The sequence below is a fragment of the Cotesia glomerata genome, linkage group LG1 (genome assembly GCF_020080835.1).
Source record: "Cotesia glomerata isolate CgM1 linkage group LG1, MPM_Cglom_v2.3, whole genome shotgun sequence".
Classification (NCBI taxonomy): domain Eukaryota; kingdom Metazoa; phylum Arthropoda; class Insecta; order Hymenoptera; family Braconidae; genus Cotesia; species Cotesia glomerata.
The window spans coordinates 11,259,249-11,276,442 of record NC_058158.1 but is presented as its reverse complement, the minus strand read 5'-3'; the positions used below and the strand labels follow the sequence as shown (position 1 = coordinate 11,276,442).

The 17,194-nt window shown below is 29.6% G+C and overlaps 4 protein-coding genes across 8 annotated transcripts; 1 reads left to right on the top strand and 3 right to left on the bottom strand.

Moving 5' to 3' along the window:
• Positions 1-3: 3 nt before the first annotated feature.
• On the bottom strand, positions 4-3,810 carry LOC123275276 (integrator complex subunit 8). The gene is made up of 8 exons (XM_044743285.1): positions 3,522-3,810; positions 3,034-3,451; positions 2,485-2,962; positions 2,176-2,421; positions 1,867-2,116; positions 817-1,792; positions 608-726; positions 4-535 (listed from the first exon to the last, which is right to left on the bottom strand). Exons 1-8 carry the CDS (start codon positions 3,640-3,642, stop codon positions 72-74), a joined length of 3,072 nt encoding a protein of 1,023 aa, XP_044599220.1. The 5' UTR covers positions 3,643-3,810; the 3' UTR covers positions 4-71.
• A 180-nt stretch (positions 3,811-3,990) lies between these two features.
• On the top strand, positions 3,991-6,837 carry LOC123275290. Its single transcript, XM_044743312.1, has 5 exons — positions 3,991-4,120; positions 4,248-4,587; positions 4,658-4,896; positions 5,427-5,634; positions 5,704-6,837. Exons 2-5 carry the CDS (start codon positions 4,443-4,445, stop codon positions 6,207-6,209), a joined length of 1,098 nt encoding a protein of 365 aa, XP_044599247.1. The 5' UTR covers positions 3,991-4,120; positions 4,248-4,442; the 3' UTR covers positions 6,210-6,837.
• Positions 6,838-6,913: 76 nt separating this feature from the next.
• Positions 6,914-10,897, bottom strand: LOC123275278 (acylamino-acid-releasing enzyme-like). 5 transcript variants are annotated; one of them, XM_044743289.1, is made up of 14 exons: positions 10,753-10,897; positions 10,302-10,372; positions 9,991-10,211; positions 9,731-9,903; positions 9,228-9,644; positions 8,962-9,110; positions 8,703-8,874; positions 8,372-8,620; positions 8,159-8,296; positions 7,850-8,070; positions 7,685-7,764; positions 7,549-7,596; positions 7,180-7,404; positions 6,914-7,100 (listed from the first exon to the last, which is right to left on the bottom strand). In XM_044743289.1, the coding sequence occupies exons 2-14, from the start codon at positions 10,314-10,316 to the stop codon at positions 6,992-6,994; spliced, it is 2,217 nt and encodes a 738-aa protein (XP_044599224.1). In that variant the 5' UTR covers positions 10,317-10,372; positions 10,753-10,897; the 3' UTR covers positions 6,914-6,991. The 5 variants fall into 5 exon arrangements, with proteins under 5 accessions (XP_044599224.1, XP_044599225.1, XP_044599223.1 ...); XM_044743290.1 differs by having other exon boundaries at positions 10,726-10,896; XM_044743288.1 differs by having other exon boundaries at positions 10,684-10,792.
• A 395-nt stretch (positions 10,898-11,292) lies between these two features.
• Positions 11,293-13,205, bottom strand: LOC123275292 (seminal metalloprotease 1). The gene is made up of 3 exons (XM_044743314.1): positions 12,919-13,205; positions 12,346-12,522; positions 11,293-12,243 (listed from the first exon to the last, which is right to left on the bottom strand). The coding sequence occupies exons 1-3, from the start codon at positions 13,121-13,123 to the stop codon at positions 11,654-11,656; spliced, it is 972 nt and encodes a 323-aa protein (XP_044599249.1). The 5' UTR covers positions 13,124-13,205; the 3' UTR covers positions 11,293-11,653.
• Positions 13,206-17,194: the final 3,989 nt, after the last annotated feature.

Here is a 17,194-nt window from a genome sequence, read left to right as displayed (position 1 = left end):
ATATTTATAAACAATTAATTTGTATTATACAATAAAATAATAATTAATGTAAAATAATTCAATTATTTTAGTTAATAGACATATTGTTTTGCTAACGCTCGGAAAAATCTGGCTTTGCGAATATTCGCTGCCTCTCTCTGGATTTCGTCATTATTATTCGAGTTTAATTCGAGCATCCCGATAACTTTTATGGCCAATTGTTTTCTGTGATGCTCGCCACGCTTTGAGTGCAGGTGGATCAGAAACTCCAGGATGGTAGTGTCCCAAATGCAGTGGTAATAAGCGTCCATTGCATCGGTGGACGCGCAACTCTTTTGGTCGCTGGATGCCATTTTGAAGGCCAGTGAATAATTTATTTCTTCTAAAAATTGACATAATACGGTCGCCTGTGTGTAGCACTGGAGATGCGCGCAGCTTTTAATCATGCGCCAATACATTGGTTGCAGGTGTCCTGGGACTCTTTGACTGAATAAATTACTTTCTACCATAATCGCTTCAAGGTAGTACTTCATTGCACTCTCGTAATACGTCAATACTAAAAATGAAAATTTTATTATTTTCTGTATCAAGGAATTTATAATTATGATTTTAATAATAACAATGTTACTGAAATTGAGGTCCCCCATAGCTCGTAAGAAATGAACATTTGTTGGGTAACATTTCAACGCTTGAGTCAATAAATGGAGTAAAAATTCGCTGATCATCCTTATGTTGTAAGAATTAGCGCTGTAATTCAAATAAATATATATATATATAATATTTAAATTAATAAAACAAATATAATATAACAAAATAAAATTAAAGTTTAAAAATTACTTTGATATGCTGGCTGGCCAAAGAGTAAGATATTGCGTGTACAATTCAAGACTTGATTCATCCCGCAAGACATTGTGTATTCGTGCCAACAATGAAATGGCAACCGCAAGTGCTGTAGGCTCCCGCAGTCTAAGAAGGGTACTGGTAATAATGTTATTCATAATATCTTTAGTACCACCGCTACCACCGATGGAAATTGTCGTAGAAGACCCGCTATTTCCACTGGTGCTGCTTCGTTTTTGCGGTAAATCTTTAGGTGGTCCGAAAGTAACAAGGAGCAAGTCCCATGCTTCTCTCGGAAACTTTCGTGTACCTTTCTGTTTAACAATTTCTTGACAAACGCTACTGATTGCCGCCGCAAAGTCGCACTGATTCCAACGTTTATCCAGACCACAAAAATAATCCCATTCAGCCATATTCAGTAGAAATACCACGCAATATTCAATTATTTCTTGTCGAGGAATAGCTTGATCTGTTTCTCGTACATTCGCTAGACACTGTTTACATTTGTCTACTAACTCGAGGAGATTGGTGTCTTCGACAGTTGAATTTACAGTTAAATTAGCGTTCCACGAATTGTAATACTGTAAAATTTCAACTAAAATAAGCTCCCAGCTGATCATTTTAGACAATTTATACGACAGATTTATCAGGCTTGGATTCTGTGTGGCTATATGAACTTGTATCTCATCTTCAATAGCATTCAAAAGAGCTTTCGCATCATTTAAATTTTTTGTGCTCGTCAATTCGCGGCTTTTGGCTAGCAAGATGAATGTATAATCTTGATACAAGCCATGCGGAAGACTACTAACTACGCTTTGCAACGGAATGGGTATCTCCCAGCGACTTTTCGCTCGGCTAGGTGGATTCATCGAGCTTTGTCTGTCCAATTTTATTAACAAGTCTCGTATTTCAACAGGATCATACGAGTGAATCAACTGTCTCTCCAATTCAAATATATGGAACTTTTTACTTTCTAAAACAAATAAAAAATATCATTAACTGTTGATCTATTTTTAAACAATTAAAATAAATAAAAACAGTACGTACGGTTGTAAGTCGTAAGAGAAACTCCCCAGTCGTTATTTAATAATAATGCAGGCAGCTCGGTTACCTCTGGCGCGGCCTGTGTCCTTATTTCTTCGAGTTGTTCACCATCAAATAATAATTTGTACGACTCATTAGCTAAAATACGTTGAGACAGCTCAATTGTATCAGTCATCGTTATTAAATATAAGAGATAACGAGCTATCCGTTGCTTATCTGTTGTAGAAGCACTCATCAGAACGCTGTCAATTGCCTAGAAAGTACCCAAGTATTAAATTCAATTTATTTAATAAGAATAACTATAAATCTTACCGGAAAGAGTATATCCAAACTGACGGATTTAGAGCACTTTATTTCAGTAATATAATTCCCTTGTACTATAACATTATCTAGAATTTTTCTCACTAAATTTAAACATTGAACATTCAATAACAAATCCCTGGGAACGACAATTTTATTATTCGCTACGCCTCCTTCAATATCCAACTCCAAATTATCTCTGTAAATCATTGGAATTTCTCTTGCAATATTGTCGGCTTTCAATATATCTAGTATTCCCTGCAAGTAAAAATAATTTTAATAAAAATTCTAACATCGATTGTGTTGAATAATTAAACTTACAGCATAATTATTTTTAACGGAGTTATGTAACTGTTGAGTCAAAGAAAGTTCAACTCCCACAATAGCGACATTCGTCGCGCGACAATAGCCGTCCAAAACGTCTTTCTGTACTCGGCAATACGACATTTTGGTTTTTAGTGACGTTAAATTATTAAAAAAATCTCGCGCTTGAGTGATATGGTATTTAGCGATATCATATTCTTCTCTCAGTAAATAAATAGTTGCCAAATCGTAATGAATTTGACACTTGAATTCTTCGACAGATATGTCTTGCATATTTTCCCAATTTTGTTTTATCTCCGAACTGTCTTCAGTTAAAATTTGAAATGTGTCAAACGTTAACATTTTGGGTTTTATATCTGTCAATTGAATAACAGCATTCAATACTTGTACACTGTGTTGGACGTTAGCTTCAATTTTCCTCATAATATCGTCAACCAGAGCCGGTGCTACATACGTCGGTTCCTGAATTCCAGGTCTGCAAATATAAATATCTATTTTAATATAAATTTATTTAAATTATTACTATAAATAAAATATTGTAATTACATATGTATAAACTGTGGCTTCGACTGCTTGTTATTCAAAGCTTTATTAACAGTAGCTCGGATATGCCACCTGTGATACAAAACAAGTGTGAATAAAAATTGATCGCTGACAGTAGCAATGTCAAATTCCGGTCGGCCGGGTAACTCTATAATAAAATCTCCCGTGATATAAAAAAGATCTTGCAAAAATGTCAGCTGCATCGGAAGCGGAAGTTTTATTTCTAAAATATCCAGATCCCATTTGAAGTAAGCTCCTATTTTTAAAGACAAAATTTTTAAAGCAACACTCTTGTGCGAGTATTTTTTATTGTTGGTAATTTTTGATTCACTTGATTCAAAATCAATTATTTTGACCTCCGAATCCCGGGAATCTGAATTTATTGACATAAACTTAATCATTAGGTCTGTTGGAGACGGATCTAAAAAAAAAAAAAGTGTAAAAAAATTAATAAATATTTAAAAATAAATAAATACAATAAAAAAATTTACCTGGTAAATTTTTTGAAATATGTTTTTTCAACAAAGACGGGTTTAACAGAAATTCAAACCAAAGAATCGTATCCGGTGAAATAGGTACAGTTCCCGGTCTCAACAAATCGACGTCCATCATTACTCGTTAATTAAATGTCAACTATAAATAATCTAAATTAATAACTTAAATTTTAATAAAGTAATTATGTGAATTTATAACAATAAACAGTAGCTAATTTTTCGAAAGGTTAAACTTGTTGTTCTTATCCTGCAGACAATTGACGACTGACATGATCAGCCATCAGACCGGCCACTGGACACCTAAACTGTGCATAGATGGCAGAAGAGTTTTGTTTTTTTGGCGCTTCTGGTGAATTCTCTGATTTTGTTTCTATTAAAATTCACCAGAGGGCACCTGGGAAGAAATCTAAACATAAAGCGCAACCACCTGCATTTGACACCACCTGTGTCTTTTACTCACGTATACTATAGGTAATACTATACTTTGTCCTTCTGTATTTCGTAGTCCTTTAGCATTAATAGCTCCTATAAAGATAACTAATGAAAAAAATTCGTATGTTTTTTACAAGTAATAAATACGTCTCAAATTGTCACAAGTAAGTAGATATATATATATATATATATATATATATAAGCAATATAAATAAGCAAATATCTTTATCATATCATAAAATTTTTTCTATGTAACGAATTTAGTAATGTACGTATGAAATTGTCTTTTAGGAATTAATATTGTTGATAGTTATGGACGTTGACTGAATCATACCTCTATGATTAATCCATCCTGATAGTTTAAATATTTTAATTACCAACTGGATTAGTCGTTCTGTCTATGTAATATACATTCACGTCTCGAGAGACCCAATCAGGTCAAATATAATCAATTTAACGGTTGACGGAAGATAAAATGTCGTATTGATGTTTTTTATCCAACAGAAAATGGCTAAATTGCATATCTTCAAATGTTTTTATTTATTTCTCGTAATAGTGATCAATATTACTACTGATTTTTGTTACGCAAAATTAAAATACTCTCTATCGAAGCATGAATCTTATGAAACATGTAAGTAGTTGTTTTACTTTTAAAATAAGAGTTGTATAAGGTGATTTATTGATGGAATTGTTTGTTATAGACAATCTCACTCAAGAAGAAATTTGCCATCCTTTACGAGGCAAAGCTAAACCAATACCAAAGTTAACTCATGCTATAACAATAGAACCTAGTTATATTTTTCAGAGCTGGAGAACACCTCGGAATGCTGATTTAATATGTAAATTTATTGTTAAAACAGCACATCGACAAAATTTGATGGTTGTTATACAGAATTTGTCATTTCGTCAAAATGGTTCTAAATGTCTGGATTATGTCAAAGTAATTATATTTTAAATCAATTTTAATATTATACTACATTTAACAGACATCTAACAATTTTTAGAACAGAATAGAGTTTTATTTGTATCACAGTGCGTATTTTACAAAACTGTATCTTTATTTTAATTATTTACATTTGTTGTGCTTACATTTAATTATGACTCGTTTTTCTAGGTATTTATACTCTCTCTCTTTTATTATATTACATTTCTTACTCCAAATATTACAATTACGTTACAATATTGTTATACCCTTTCATACTTATATAGTATCTATAATTGTATTTCGATGTCAGCATTTTTTGACATTTTATATTGCAACAATATAGGATGATTTCTATAACATTTAAATTACAATGAAAAAAATTTTTACGTGTAGAAATTAAAAAAAAAATTATAAATGCAAATTTTTAAAAATATCTTTTTTACAATAATTGATTTGTTATAATAATTTTAAGAATTGTTAGCTGTCTGCTAATATCAGTATCATATTTTATTTCTATATTAATTCGATAATATCCATATTTTTAGTTTAAACGAAAAAATCATGATGATGGTAAAACATTTTGCGGAAAAATTGACTATGAGAGAGTACACGATGATTTTGCCAGGAATATTGTTGGTGAATTCACTAGTAATATGGAAGATGAAATAGAAACAACGATATTAGTATCGAAACAACCTTTAGATCCAGAAGATCCTCCCTTGAATATAACACTTGTATTTACTCCATTTAAAGGTATGGTAGCAATTGACTTTTTTCATTTAATTAATATTTATTTATTAATAATTTTGTTTTGAATATTAGACTGTTTCCGTAGTGAAGGTTTAAATAACAATGGTCAGATTTATAAACGACCAACAGAAACATCAGAGTATTGTTTACCAGAGGATTATATCTGTGATGGGATAACAAATTGTCTTCCTGAAATATGTAAAGACGAGTCAAATTGTCCTGAGATAATCGTAAGCAATGGAATTGGAACAAAAGTAACAATAACTGCCGTTTCGACAATATTACTCTGTTTTATAATATTTTTAATGGGTCTATGGATTTGCCGGCGAAACCACAAACTATGTTGGTCTCCGGACTGTGCTGGTCCGCCGAATCCGGATGACCATAGATTTGCAAATGCCAATAATCGTGGATCAGGTAATTTTACTGATCAACAGTCGCCGCCGGTACCTTCCGCGCCAATGCTTCAAGTTGCCGTTCTTTCGTCACCCGCTGACAAAGATTTGCCGCCTAGTTATGACTCTCTATTCCCCGCGGAGGACGTCGGGGCTCCGCCACCCGTGCACAGTAATATATAAAGTTATTTTTATTATATAAATTTACTATTATAATATACGTAATACGTAATAATAATTAGTATTCATTAAGGTCACATGTTACCTTTGTTGCGCGTTTTTGAATTGCAATTATTCAACGCTCAATTATTTGAACAAATTGTACATGAAATTATTGACTAATATTCAAGCTGATTTGTTATGTTATACGGCAGTATTTTAAATGATCTAAATTGTATATAAATATTTAATAATATACGTAATGATATGTAGTTGATAATAATTATAAGTAATATTAATATTAATCGTGATTTTTAATTCTTTCAAAGTAAACATGCCAAATTAACTTTATAATTATCTCAAGCAATTAGATATTTATGTATAAAAAAAATTTTATTATATATAATCGGATCTACCCGCAGCTAATTATTTACAATACGGATTATCCGTAAAGTATAATCTAATCGGATTTAATTATATATTTTAATACAGCGATGTATAATTACGTACAATATGTGTCTTCGTTTTTTTATAAGTTAAACTCATCGATCAAAGTGTACTTAAAGTCTTTTCTTTATTATCATTTTAATACGGTATACTTTATGTACCGCTAATAAATCAACGTCTTTAATGATGTAATTTTTCATACCTTTATATATATACATAATATACGTAATGTAAAAAAAAAAAGATTATATAGATAACAGCAATAAAAAAAACCAACAAAATTAGAGTATAGAAATTCATTTATTTAAGACGTAAAAAATACTTGATGTTAAAAAATGAATATGATAATATTTAATTGTTCAAATATTGACTTTGAGATGTTCGAGTAGCCAAAGTGCAGCATTTATTATTTCATCGATTTCAACAGGGCCTGAGCTCAGTGGATGATTGTCGTCGTAAACTAGCATCCTAAATGAAAATAAATTAAAAATTAAAAGCCCTTGGTAATTTAAATGATTACGTATACTCATGATACATTAATACGTACTTGGTAGTGACTCCATTTGCCTTGAGACGATGGTACCAATGCTTGCCCTGAGATGGTGGGACTCGTAGATCATTTTTTCCAATACAAACTAACGTGGGTGCTTTGACATTGTCCGCATAAACAATTGGTGAGCACTTAAACATCTTAATTGTAATTTCCTCAGCATAACACTTGGGCTCGCCAGAAAATGACTGACGATACGGTTGATTTATTGCAGCTGCGCACCTGAAATAAACAATTCCGTCGTCATTTTATAAATATTTTTTTTATTTTTAATTATAGATTTAAGTAATATATATAAACAAAAACTTAATGAGTCATAAAGATATCATGAAGAATAATGTAACTATTGAATATTAGTAATCTTACACGTCATGGCCAAGCGCCATTCTTTCATCTTTAAAAAGTGCATTGCGACTGAAATACAAACCCGCGAACTAATATATTATAAATTATTAAAATACAGGGTAAAAAAAAATAGATGGAATGGATTAATTATAATTACCAATCAGGAATATCCGAGATGGTAAACATTGCAGCGATATCAATTACTGGATTTCTAGCTACGACTGATTTATACATATCCTGAAAATAAAATAATATTTTGTTTTATGCTCGTAGAATTAGTCGACTCATCGTATTTTTTACGGTTTAAAATTTAAATAAATACTTTATACTGGCCACTTAGATGAGCGACCAAAAATCCACCATGAGATCCACCGCTGAGACCAACTCTCTCAGGGTCTAGCCATGGGTATTTTTTAAGAGCTTCTTGTGTGGCTGTTACACAATCAATTACGTCAGTTGTCCCAACTCTGCCTTGGAGATACTCAACATTATCACTTCCCATGCCAGTTGAACCTCTGTAATTAACTTGTAAAATTCCAATCCCTAAAAGAAAACTATATTGTAATAATAATATTATGATTGATGATGAACCGTCACAACTTTAATAATTATAATTTATAATTTTATGCACCAAGTAGGGTGTAAAGAGATGCTTCTAGTGAAAATATATTGGCAAATGCTGAATGGGGTCCTCCATGAGGAATAACAATCAATGGACAGGATTTATCAGCTCCGGTTTTCGGACCAAAGTAAATGTAATTGAAATCACCTGTACAATTAATATTTATGTTATGTTGTTATTGATTATTTTAATTATCTTTGATTTTATTAATGATATACTTACGAACTTCCTCATTGTTATTGTACTGATATTCATTAAATTCATACTTGATGTTACTAAAGTCAATAGCTTTTATCTCAGCAGAAACTTGATTGAGTGATATTTGACTGAGATTATTACTATCAAATCGGTCTATAAACAATCTAGGATAATCGACCAATGATGTTCGAGAAAATAAAATTATGTTATTTTTAACGTCTAGAATACTCAAGCTACTCGTATCATTCTCGATTTCCGTCAACTTTTTTGTTTCTGTGAAAAAATTTATTTTAATTATTAAAATTGGTTTTATCAAATCTTCAGTAAGCATTGATTTAAATGATGTTGACGTTACCCATATCAAGAATATAAGATTGCACATTGGAGCGCTGAGGATTGCTGAAAAATAAATAACGTGAATCGGAGCTCCAGCATCGACGTGGTAAAACACGATTATACACTCCATAAAACTGTTTATTACTTTCGATAGTAATGCTTTTGGGAACAACATCAATAAGAATGCTCGGCTAGGAATAAAAAGATAATTTAAAATATATACTGCTTATAAAATGATTTAATTGACAAAATTAATCATAAAAATTTAATTGGTGTACCTTTTTGAGTGGTTCTTCCCAGAGAATATGCATAAGTCTTTGGGCATTATGATGAGGTCCACTGAGATCTCGTTCGATCCAGACCAAATGTTTACCGTCTGGACTGAATCGGGGTGATCGAACGCAGCAATTATCATTCGAAAGTTTTTCTGAAATATATAAAAACAATAAATAAACAAATAAATGAAAAAATGAAAAGAGATAATAAAAACAGTAACAGTTGAATAAATAAAGTATTTTTTTAATGAATAATAATATTTAAATACCCATTTTTCCATCCTTGAGTAAAAATATCCAGGATTCGCGATTAGTGCAAAAAATGAGACCGAGCCTTCTAGGCTCATGTTTTAATGCAATTCCTACAATAGCATCGTTAGCAGGGGTCCAAATAATTTGCCCAGGAGATAAATCATCGGGTATTCCAGGTAGATTAACGATTGTATTTAAATTAGTGTCCAGCATACAAATAGCTGGAATATGTTTCCCAACCAATTGCTCACCCCAGTCACCTTTATAAATATATTCATTTCCTTTTGTTGTTTCATCATTGTCAGATTTATCATCATTTTTTTTACTATCCAAGGATTTCTGTTTATAAAAAGGTTCAGACTTTTTAAGCTTCTTTTCGGCGATGTATATTAATTTATTTGAGTCCGAGGACCACTCGAATGACCCAAATTCACCTACATGACATTTATGTTATTCACACTCAATAATTTACGAGCAAATATTATTATACTTATTTATTATTTATGTATTTTTAATTTACCATCACTGTAGACATCTCCGTGGACATCGAGCGCTGATAAGTCATAATTTTTCAGTAAACAATCTTTATTCCAAATTTCAATTAATTGTTTAGCTGCGGGGTCTTTATCTTTCCCAGGGACGGACCTCAAGACTGCCTTGTAATTCCCGTCCAAACTTGTCTTGGATAATAGTCTATAAATATATATTAATAATAATAATAATAATGATAATAAAAACAATCATTTATATTAATAAATTATAAAAGTTATTGACACATACTCGGATGTAATGTCAACGGGAAAAGTTGATGTTACAACTTTAAAGTTATCTGCTGATATAAAATAATCAACAGAATACTTCTGATTAGAAGATCTTTCCAAATTTCTTTCAGACCAACTGCTACGAACAATTAGCTGGTTATCGCCGACCCAGGTTAATTTTGCTGAACTCAATGACGGGTACTGAGCCAACGACCGATATAATTTTAATATTTTATCCACCTGGCAATTAAAAACAAAACAATTTTATTTAAATATTCAATTACTCATCAGCGATAATAATTAAAATAAAAAAAATAAAAAAATACTTACTTGTGTTGATGACATTTTGCTTTTTAATTATCAGGAAAACTATTTAAAGAAACTATCTGGCATGAATTCACCTACAGCATTAAATGTTGAGTATAGATGATTGTAATTACACGTTACATAATCTTATCAGAGATATTTTAATAAATAATAATGTACTTGAATAAATAATAATTATCAGTACATAAAAGATTAAAATCAACAGTTTATTACAATTGAATAATAATGTTTAAAAACACAGTAATATTTAATATATCGTAGTCCTGTGTACTAATTTTAAGGTTAGAAGCGTGAGATATCCAGCGGAATAAAAAATACAATCAGAATTGCGATGTCATCGTCGCCGCTATACCATATTAAATTTACAACAAAAAACAATTAGTACCTGCTGATAATAGTTTTTAATTGTACACTTTTAATTCCTTACGTAATTATAACAACACGTGGTGATTACCTGTGTAAAAAAACAACAACAACAACAACAACAATAATACAGTAGTACAAGCTCTGGAAAATTCACTTTTTTCTACTTTCTTTATACTTATATCTGTCTACATGTAATGTGTTGTTGCCACGTTCGCTACTACAATCGTTGATCGTTGACGTGTTTGACGTCTCAAATGTGTACATCACCTGTAATACTTTTTAAGACTAAACGAGTGAATGTATGTGATATTAACAACTCTCCAGTATTTGTACTTTTATCATCATTATCATCATCATCATAATAATCATCTTAATTAATTGCGTTCTCGCTAAATTTTGTTCGGGTAAGTGCATTATCCATGTATTTTCTAATTATTATTATATTTATCTCCAGGTTATTTTTATCTCGAGATTTATCGTCTTATTTTTCAAAAATTTTCGATATTAAATAAAGATAATAAAACGATGGATTATTATCAGTAGAAGGTTAAAAAAGTAAAAGAAGAAGAAGAAGAAGACAATGAAGAAGAATATAAAAAAAACCAAAGAAAAGAATGAGGAAGAAAAAGTATCATTTTTTTATTTTATTTTTAAAAATGATTTTTTGTTAACTACAAATACAATTGTTTTAACATTTAAACAATTTATAGATAGTACATATCTAGACAGAACGTGTCGTCACGATTATTGTGTAAATTGTAATTAACAATAATGTTAAATATGGATAGTGTATATAAACATGTGCGTCAACACAAAAGTGATAACCTGATACAGACAAATATGTTGTTGAATAATAAGAAAGTAAGTAATATCGAGTACACGCACTTACTTTTGACTCGGTATTAAAAATGAAGATATTTTTAATGATGATAATAATAATAAATAATTTAATTTAATTTAATTAATTATATAAATAAAATAATAATAAATTAGGAGAGTAAAGATGTTATTCGGAGTGGAACGGAAGCAATTACTCCTTGAGGTTTTCTTCCTTTGCAGTGATCTTTGTACATCATACGAACTTTGAAGATATCTTTTTTGCTCATGGACTTGCGCTGCCCAATTTCAACTCCCGGTTTGAGAGGCGTAATTGTTTCATTGCCATTTTGCGAGAATGCTTTTTTACTGTAGTGCATTACACTGTTGTAATCGTACTCGGTTTTATAATTAGTAACCGTACGGTTGTCATATTTATTGAAATTATGTTCCGTCCCTGGTTTTATATTTTCCCAGTTTATTTTAACAAACTCGTCGCGATCGTAGGTACTCTGTTGATGATAAAAACCAACAGCGTGTAATATTTCATGCACAATAGTTCCGTGACTAAGGCAACCGGGATTTTGTAAATTTATAACTTGGCCTTTGTTCTGTTTGCCCACTGAAGACCAACAACCGGCTTGATTTCCTCGAAATATTACGTAATTCTTGTCTGTTTTATTATCATACGGATGAAAAACAAGACATGTTTTTTCGTGAAACTCATCTATGGCCCCCATTATGCTCTCGACATCATCTTCATCTTTAACCATCAAAAATATGTATATTGTTAGATAGAAAAGTTTAAGGGAATTAATTAAGAAGAAGAATACAAAGAAGAAGAAGAAGAATAAATAAAAGTTACCAAAATCATCTCTGTCGATATAAACAGGAATGCTACCGTTAGGCCATCGCATAGCTTCATCGACAAGGCCATTTCTTATTTTCGAGTCACTATTGGGCATTATATCACCTTCAAATAGGCCACTTAATTCCCAGACATTTTCTATGTCATCAGTACTCCATTCATTGACCCTCTTGACTGTCAATTTAACATACAATTAAATAATAAATATATATATATTATATTAATTTATCCAGTCATTATTGTTTTAAGTAAAATATATACACCGCAGTAATAAATAAAATATCCACATCAATAATAGTATCAATAGGCTCTTAAAAACTGTGATAATTATTATTATTATCATTATTATTTATGTTTATATTTTTATTATTCAAAGCTATTCTAATGCAGAGGTCATTGTAACTATATAATATTTTTAACGATGTTGTGTTTGTTTTAAGGCCATTTAGATTTTGAAACTCATTATTATTTAAAGATGTTTATTATGACGGTGTATAGTTTAAGCGATAATAAAAATAAATGTTTATAAATAATAGAGTAAGAAAATAACGATAATGATATTAAATTTACATATTTCGTCGCTATTATAACTTGAATCATAATTCTTCCCAGAGTAGTGTACTTTTGGCGGTACTGATTTACGAAGTTGCTCATCGAGTTGTAATTTACTACGGTGACTATTGAATGCAATTACTCCGTAATTACATGTTGACGAGTTTAAAAATAATAATAAAATAATAACAATAAAACTCGTTAAAATGTTTATTAATTTCATTGTTATTTTACAGAATATATTTCACTTAAAATTATTAACTTGTTTTAAAACCGAGAACTGGACTATAAATGCTCCCTATTCGCAAAGGATTAATTTATATATATCGTGATACAATGATAGAGAACAGCAGGAATCGGAACAATGATAGTGATAACAAAACGATTATCTCAACTGGCTGTCACAAGTAATCTACAATCAGTTTTTTTATTTTTCCGCTGCTCTTGATAATAGTAACTCTTTTTCATCTAATTTTATTTCTATTTGATTGGTAAAAAATTTCCTTGAGAATGTGAGCATTATTATAAAGTATTTTAATTGTTAATATTTTATTTACCTTCAGTTTCAAGTATATATACACTTGGAATATTTTTATTTATGTAATTAGGTCAAGAATAGTACATGATGTATATATAGTTGCGATAGTCACACCCGTTGTCGTTGTGTATACAAAAACATTGTGATTGTGACGAGGATGGACTGCAAATTTGATGATTTAATTCTTAATTAATTCGTTAATCTATATTCATTAAATACAAATGTGTATAAATTAATTTAAATCGAACAATGATCAATATCATTATCAAATAAAATGGAGATAAAAATCAGCGAAATGAGATTGAAAAATGCATTTGATTATCTTGAAAATATAATACATATCGTAAATCCCAATGAATAAGCTACTTTATAGTGTTATCGTGATTTATAATAAAAAATTGATTTATTATTTATCATAATCGAAATTAGATTCAGTATAAATACTGATATTATGAATAATGGATAATTAAATTACGGAAAAAAAGAAGAAAAAAAAGGAGGTGGTGGAATTATTATTGTTATCGAAAAACCGGAGGATTGATTGCGAGGATATATAATTAATTGAATGCAGCCGAAAGTTTTGAGATGGGTAAAAATAATTAATTGCGAGTTATATATGTACAAATAAAATTATACATTACCAATACATATGTATGTGTGTTATGTGTATGGGCGCGCGAGTGACTGAGGGCAATGACCTGTAACGTTCCAGATTCCGTGTGTGGAACCTCCTCTCGTAGCCTAAATTCTAACCGTGGGCTTTTATGTGTTCCAACAGACTCGCTTTGTGAATGTATCTGTGCGCAAATCGACCTGAGATAAAGGACAATGACTCGCCTGACTTGTCTGCCTGACCATTCTCTTGGCACATATATATATATATATATATATATATATATATATATATATATATATATTTTGTATAAGACATATAATAATGTAATAATGTATTTACACAGTTTAGCATATTCAACACCATTATACGCGGTTTGATACTAAAGTATATATTAGTTCATCTGTTATTACATCTTTCTTTACAGAAGTACGACAATTTTACGTAATTGTCTCTAAATTATTACTGAAAAAAATAATTATTGTAATTCGTTTCCGCAATTTGTATTAACTATTTTGAAACCATTGTAAACACATAAATTAACATCAAGTTTGTTTTTGTTTGTTTAGAACTTTTTTTTTTTTAAATAGTCACATTTATAATTATCTTTTTTATATATAGTTTTATCTTTTTCGTCTTTTAATTTTGAGAGTATTTGCTTTTTTATAATTGAAATTTTATTTTTTTTTATCTTTTATAAATTTGATACTTTAGATATCACAATTTCTGAAGTTTTAATTTACACTAATTGACAGTAAAATTAATCTGATTTGTCATTATTTAGAAAAAAAAATCTTGATGCAAGTATAATTTAGTTAGAATACTTTGTTGGTTCAAGAGTTTTTTGCTTGCTTCAAGATGATCAAATTTGAAAAAAAAATTTTTTAGATTTAAAAAAAAATTTTTTTTTTCCATCATTTCTAGTTCTAATTTTGAGCATTTTTATTTTTTATTTTGAAATTTTATTATTTTTGATCTGTCAAGTCTTAATAAATTGAAACTTGTGAATTTTTTAATGTTAATCACTAATATATATAAAATATTAATAAAATTTATTATTGAGAAAAAAAATTTTGAAATGAATATAATCTACTTAAACCAAGAAAACAAATTTTTTTAAATAATTTTCTCGATTCAAGATTTTTATTTTTATATCAAGTTAATATTTTTATTTCTATAGATTTGAATCTTTAAAGAAGTAAGCAATCTTTAAAGCATATAAATCTTCGATACCAAAGTAATTGTTTAATAAATGTAATTACATACAAAATAAATTCTATTACAATCAATCATTGTACGTTTGTTAATAGATCTGTGCAAGCCACGAGCACATCAATAATAAAAAACAATAAAAAATTTATGTATTTATTTATAGTGGTTTATTAAATTACAAGTTAAACTTCAATTAACTGGAAAAAAAGATGGTTTATAAAATTTTAAAGCAATGTAATAATTAAAACTAAAATTTATTTTCTACACAAAAAAAAAGTTTACTTGAATCAAGTAAATAATTTTGAAGAACTTCATCATCTTAATTTGAGTAGAAAAATTTTTAAACTGAGAAATTTTTTTTGATTTAAGTAAATTTTACTTGATTCAAGAATTTTTCATTTGATTCAAGTTAATTTATTTTTCTGTGTAGCGTACCAAAAGTTTACTGAGTACTTACAGAAGCACTATAAATCAATGAACAAATAATAAAATTTTTTTAATCAGGCAAGTTACTGAATTTCAATATTTAATAACTTAAAAAAAAAAAAAATAATCTTAACATACAATAAATAAAAATTTTTGTCTTCATTCAAACTTTTGAGGGTTCATTTTATTTTATGAAACTTGCATTTAAATTTCTGGAAAAAAAATTCCCAAAATTGAATATAATAGTTGTTCCATCAAGTTTAATACAATAATTTATCTTTTAAACATCTATAATAATAAAAAAATTAATTTGATTTAATAAAAAAAAAATCTTGAACCAAGACAATAATTTTGAAGAATTTTTTATTTTGAATTAAGCAGACAAATTCTCAAATCAACAAATTTTAAATTTTTATAAATAAACTTGTATAATTTTAATTCTTTAAAAATAAAAAATTTTGAAACTTTAAATAGTATTTATTGATAAAAAAAATTAATTTAATTTATTTAAAAAAAAAATTTTTTTTGGTTCAAGAACTTTTGTGCTTAATTCAAGACAGAAAATTCTCCAATTATTCTCTTAGCTCAAAATTTTTTTACCAATGCAGATATCCCGAAAAAAAAAATAAAGTTCAAAGCTTAAATCTTTGAAGTTAATTTTTCCAAAAATCTTAAAACCCATCAACAAATGAACGATCTATAAATTTAAAGCAATAAATGGAAAAAAATCTCCTGTAATTAAACAAAAAAGCTGTTATCTCAATAATATCAACACTAGCAGCGAGTGTTTATCTGTCATAGGATATTGCATAGTACTATAAATATATATGTAAGAGGGATTAGGAGAATAGTTATAATTTTAGTATTGTGGGCACGCGACTTACACACATGCACTTTTATTAATGGTGGTTGGCGCGCAGTCAATTGAGAACGTGCGCGCGCGGTTATATACAACTTGGGCCGTTATCTGTAGCGGACTTGCTCGATCACGTTTTTATTTATGGAACACACACCTCGATGAGTGGTTGCTGGTGACTTGGCCCAGCATTAAGGTCTCTCAAGATGCTATATACCGAGTACGGGTGCGAGTGCACAAGTAGAAGCAGAAGCAGAAGCAGAAGCAGAAGTCAAAGCAGAAAGAGAATTGCTGCACGAATAGCCATGGATATAATATCACATATATATATATACATATATTTATACATAGAAGTCGACATGGAGGACAAGAAGCATGGCACGTACACATCGGGCATCTCATATGTACCCTATACTCTTACCATATATAAATATATATCTATATATATATTATATCTGAGTACAAAACGCTCGAGGCTTCAGCGGTCATGCACCTGTGAGAGTGAAAGTGTCTCTTGCTATATATGCCGCATACTCAACAGCAGCCTGTACAACTCCTCACACGCAAACTATCGATGATATATATATATATATAAATACATTGAGTGCGTACCACTGCGGTACCACCGGCTGCCACGTCTTATTCATCC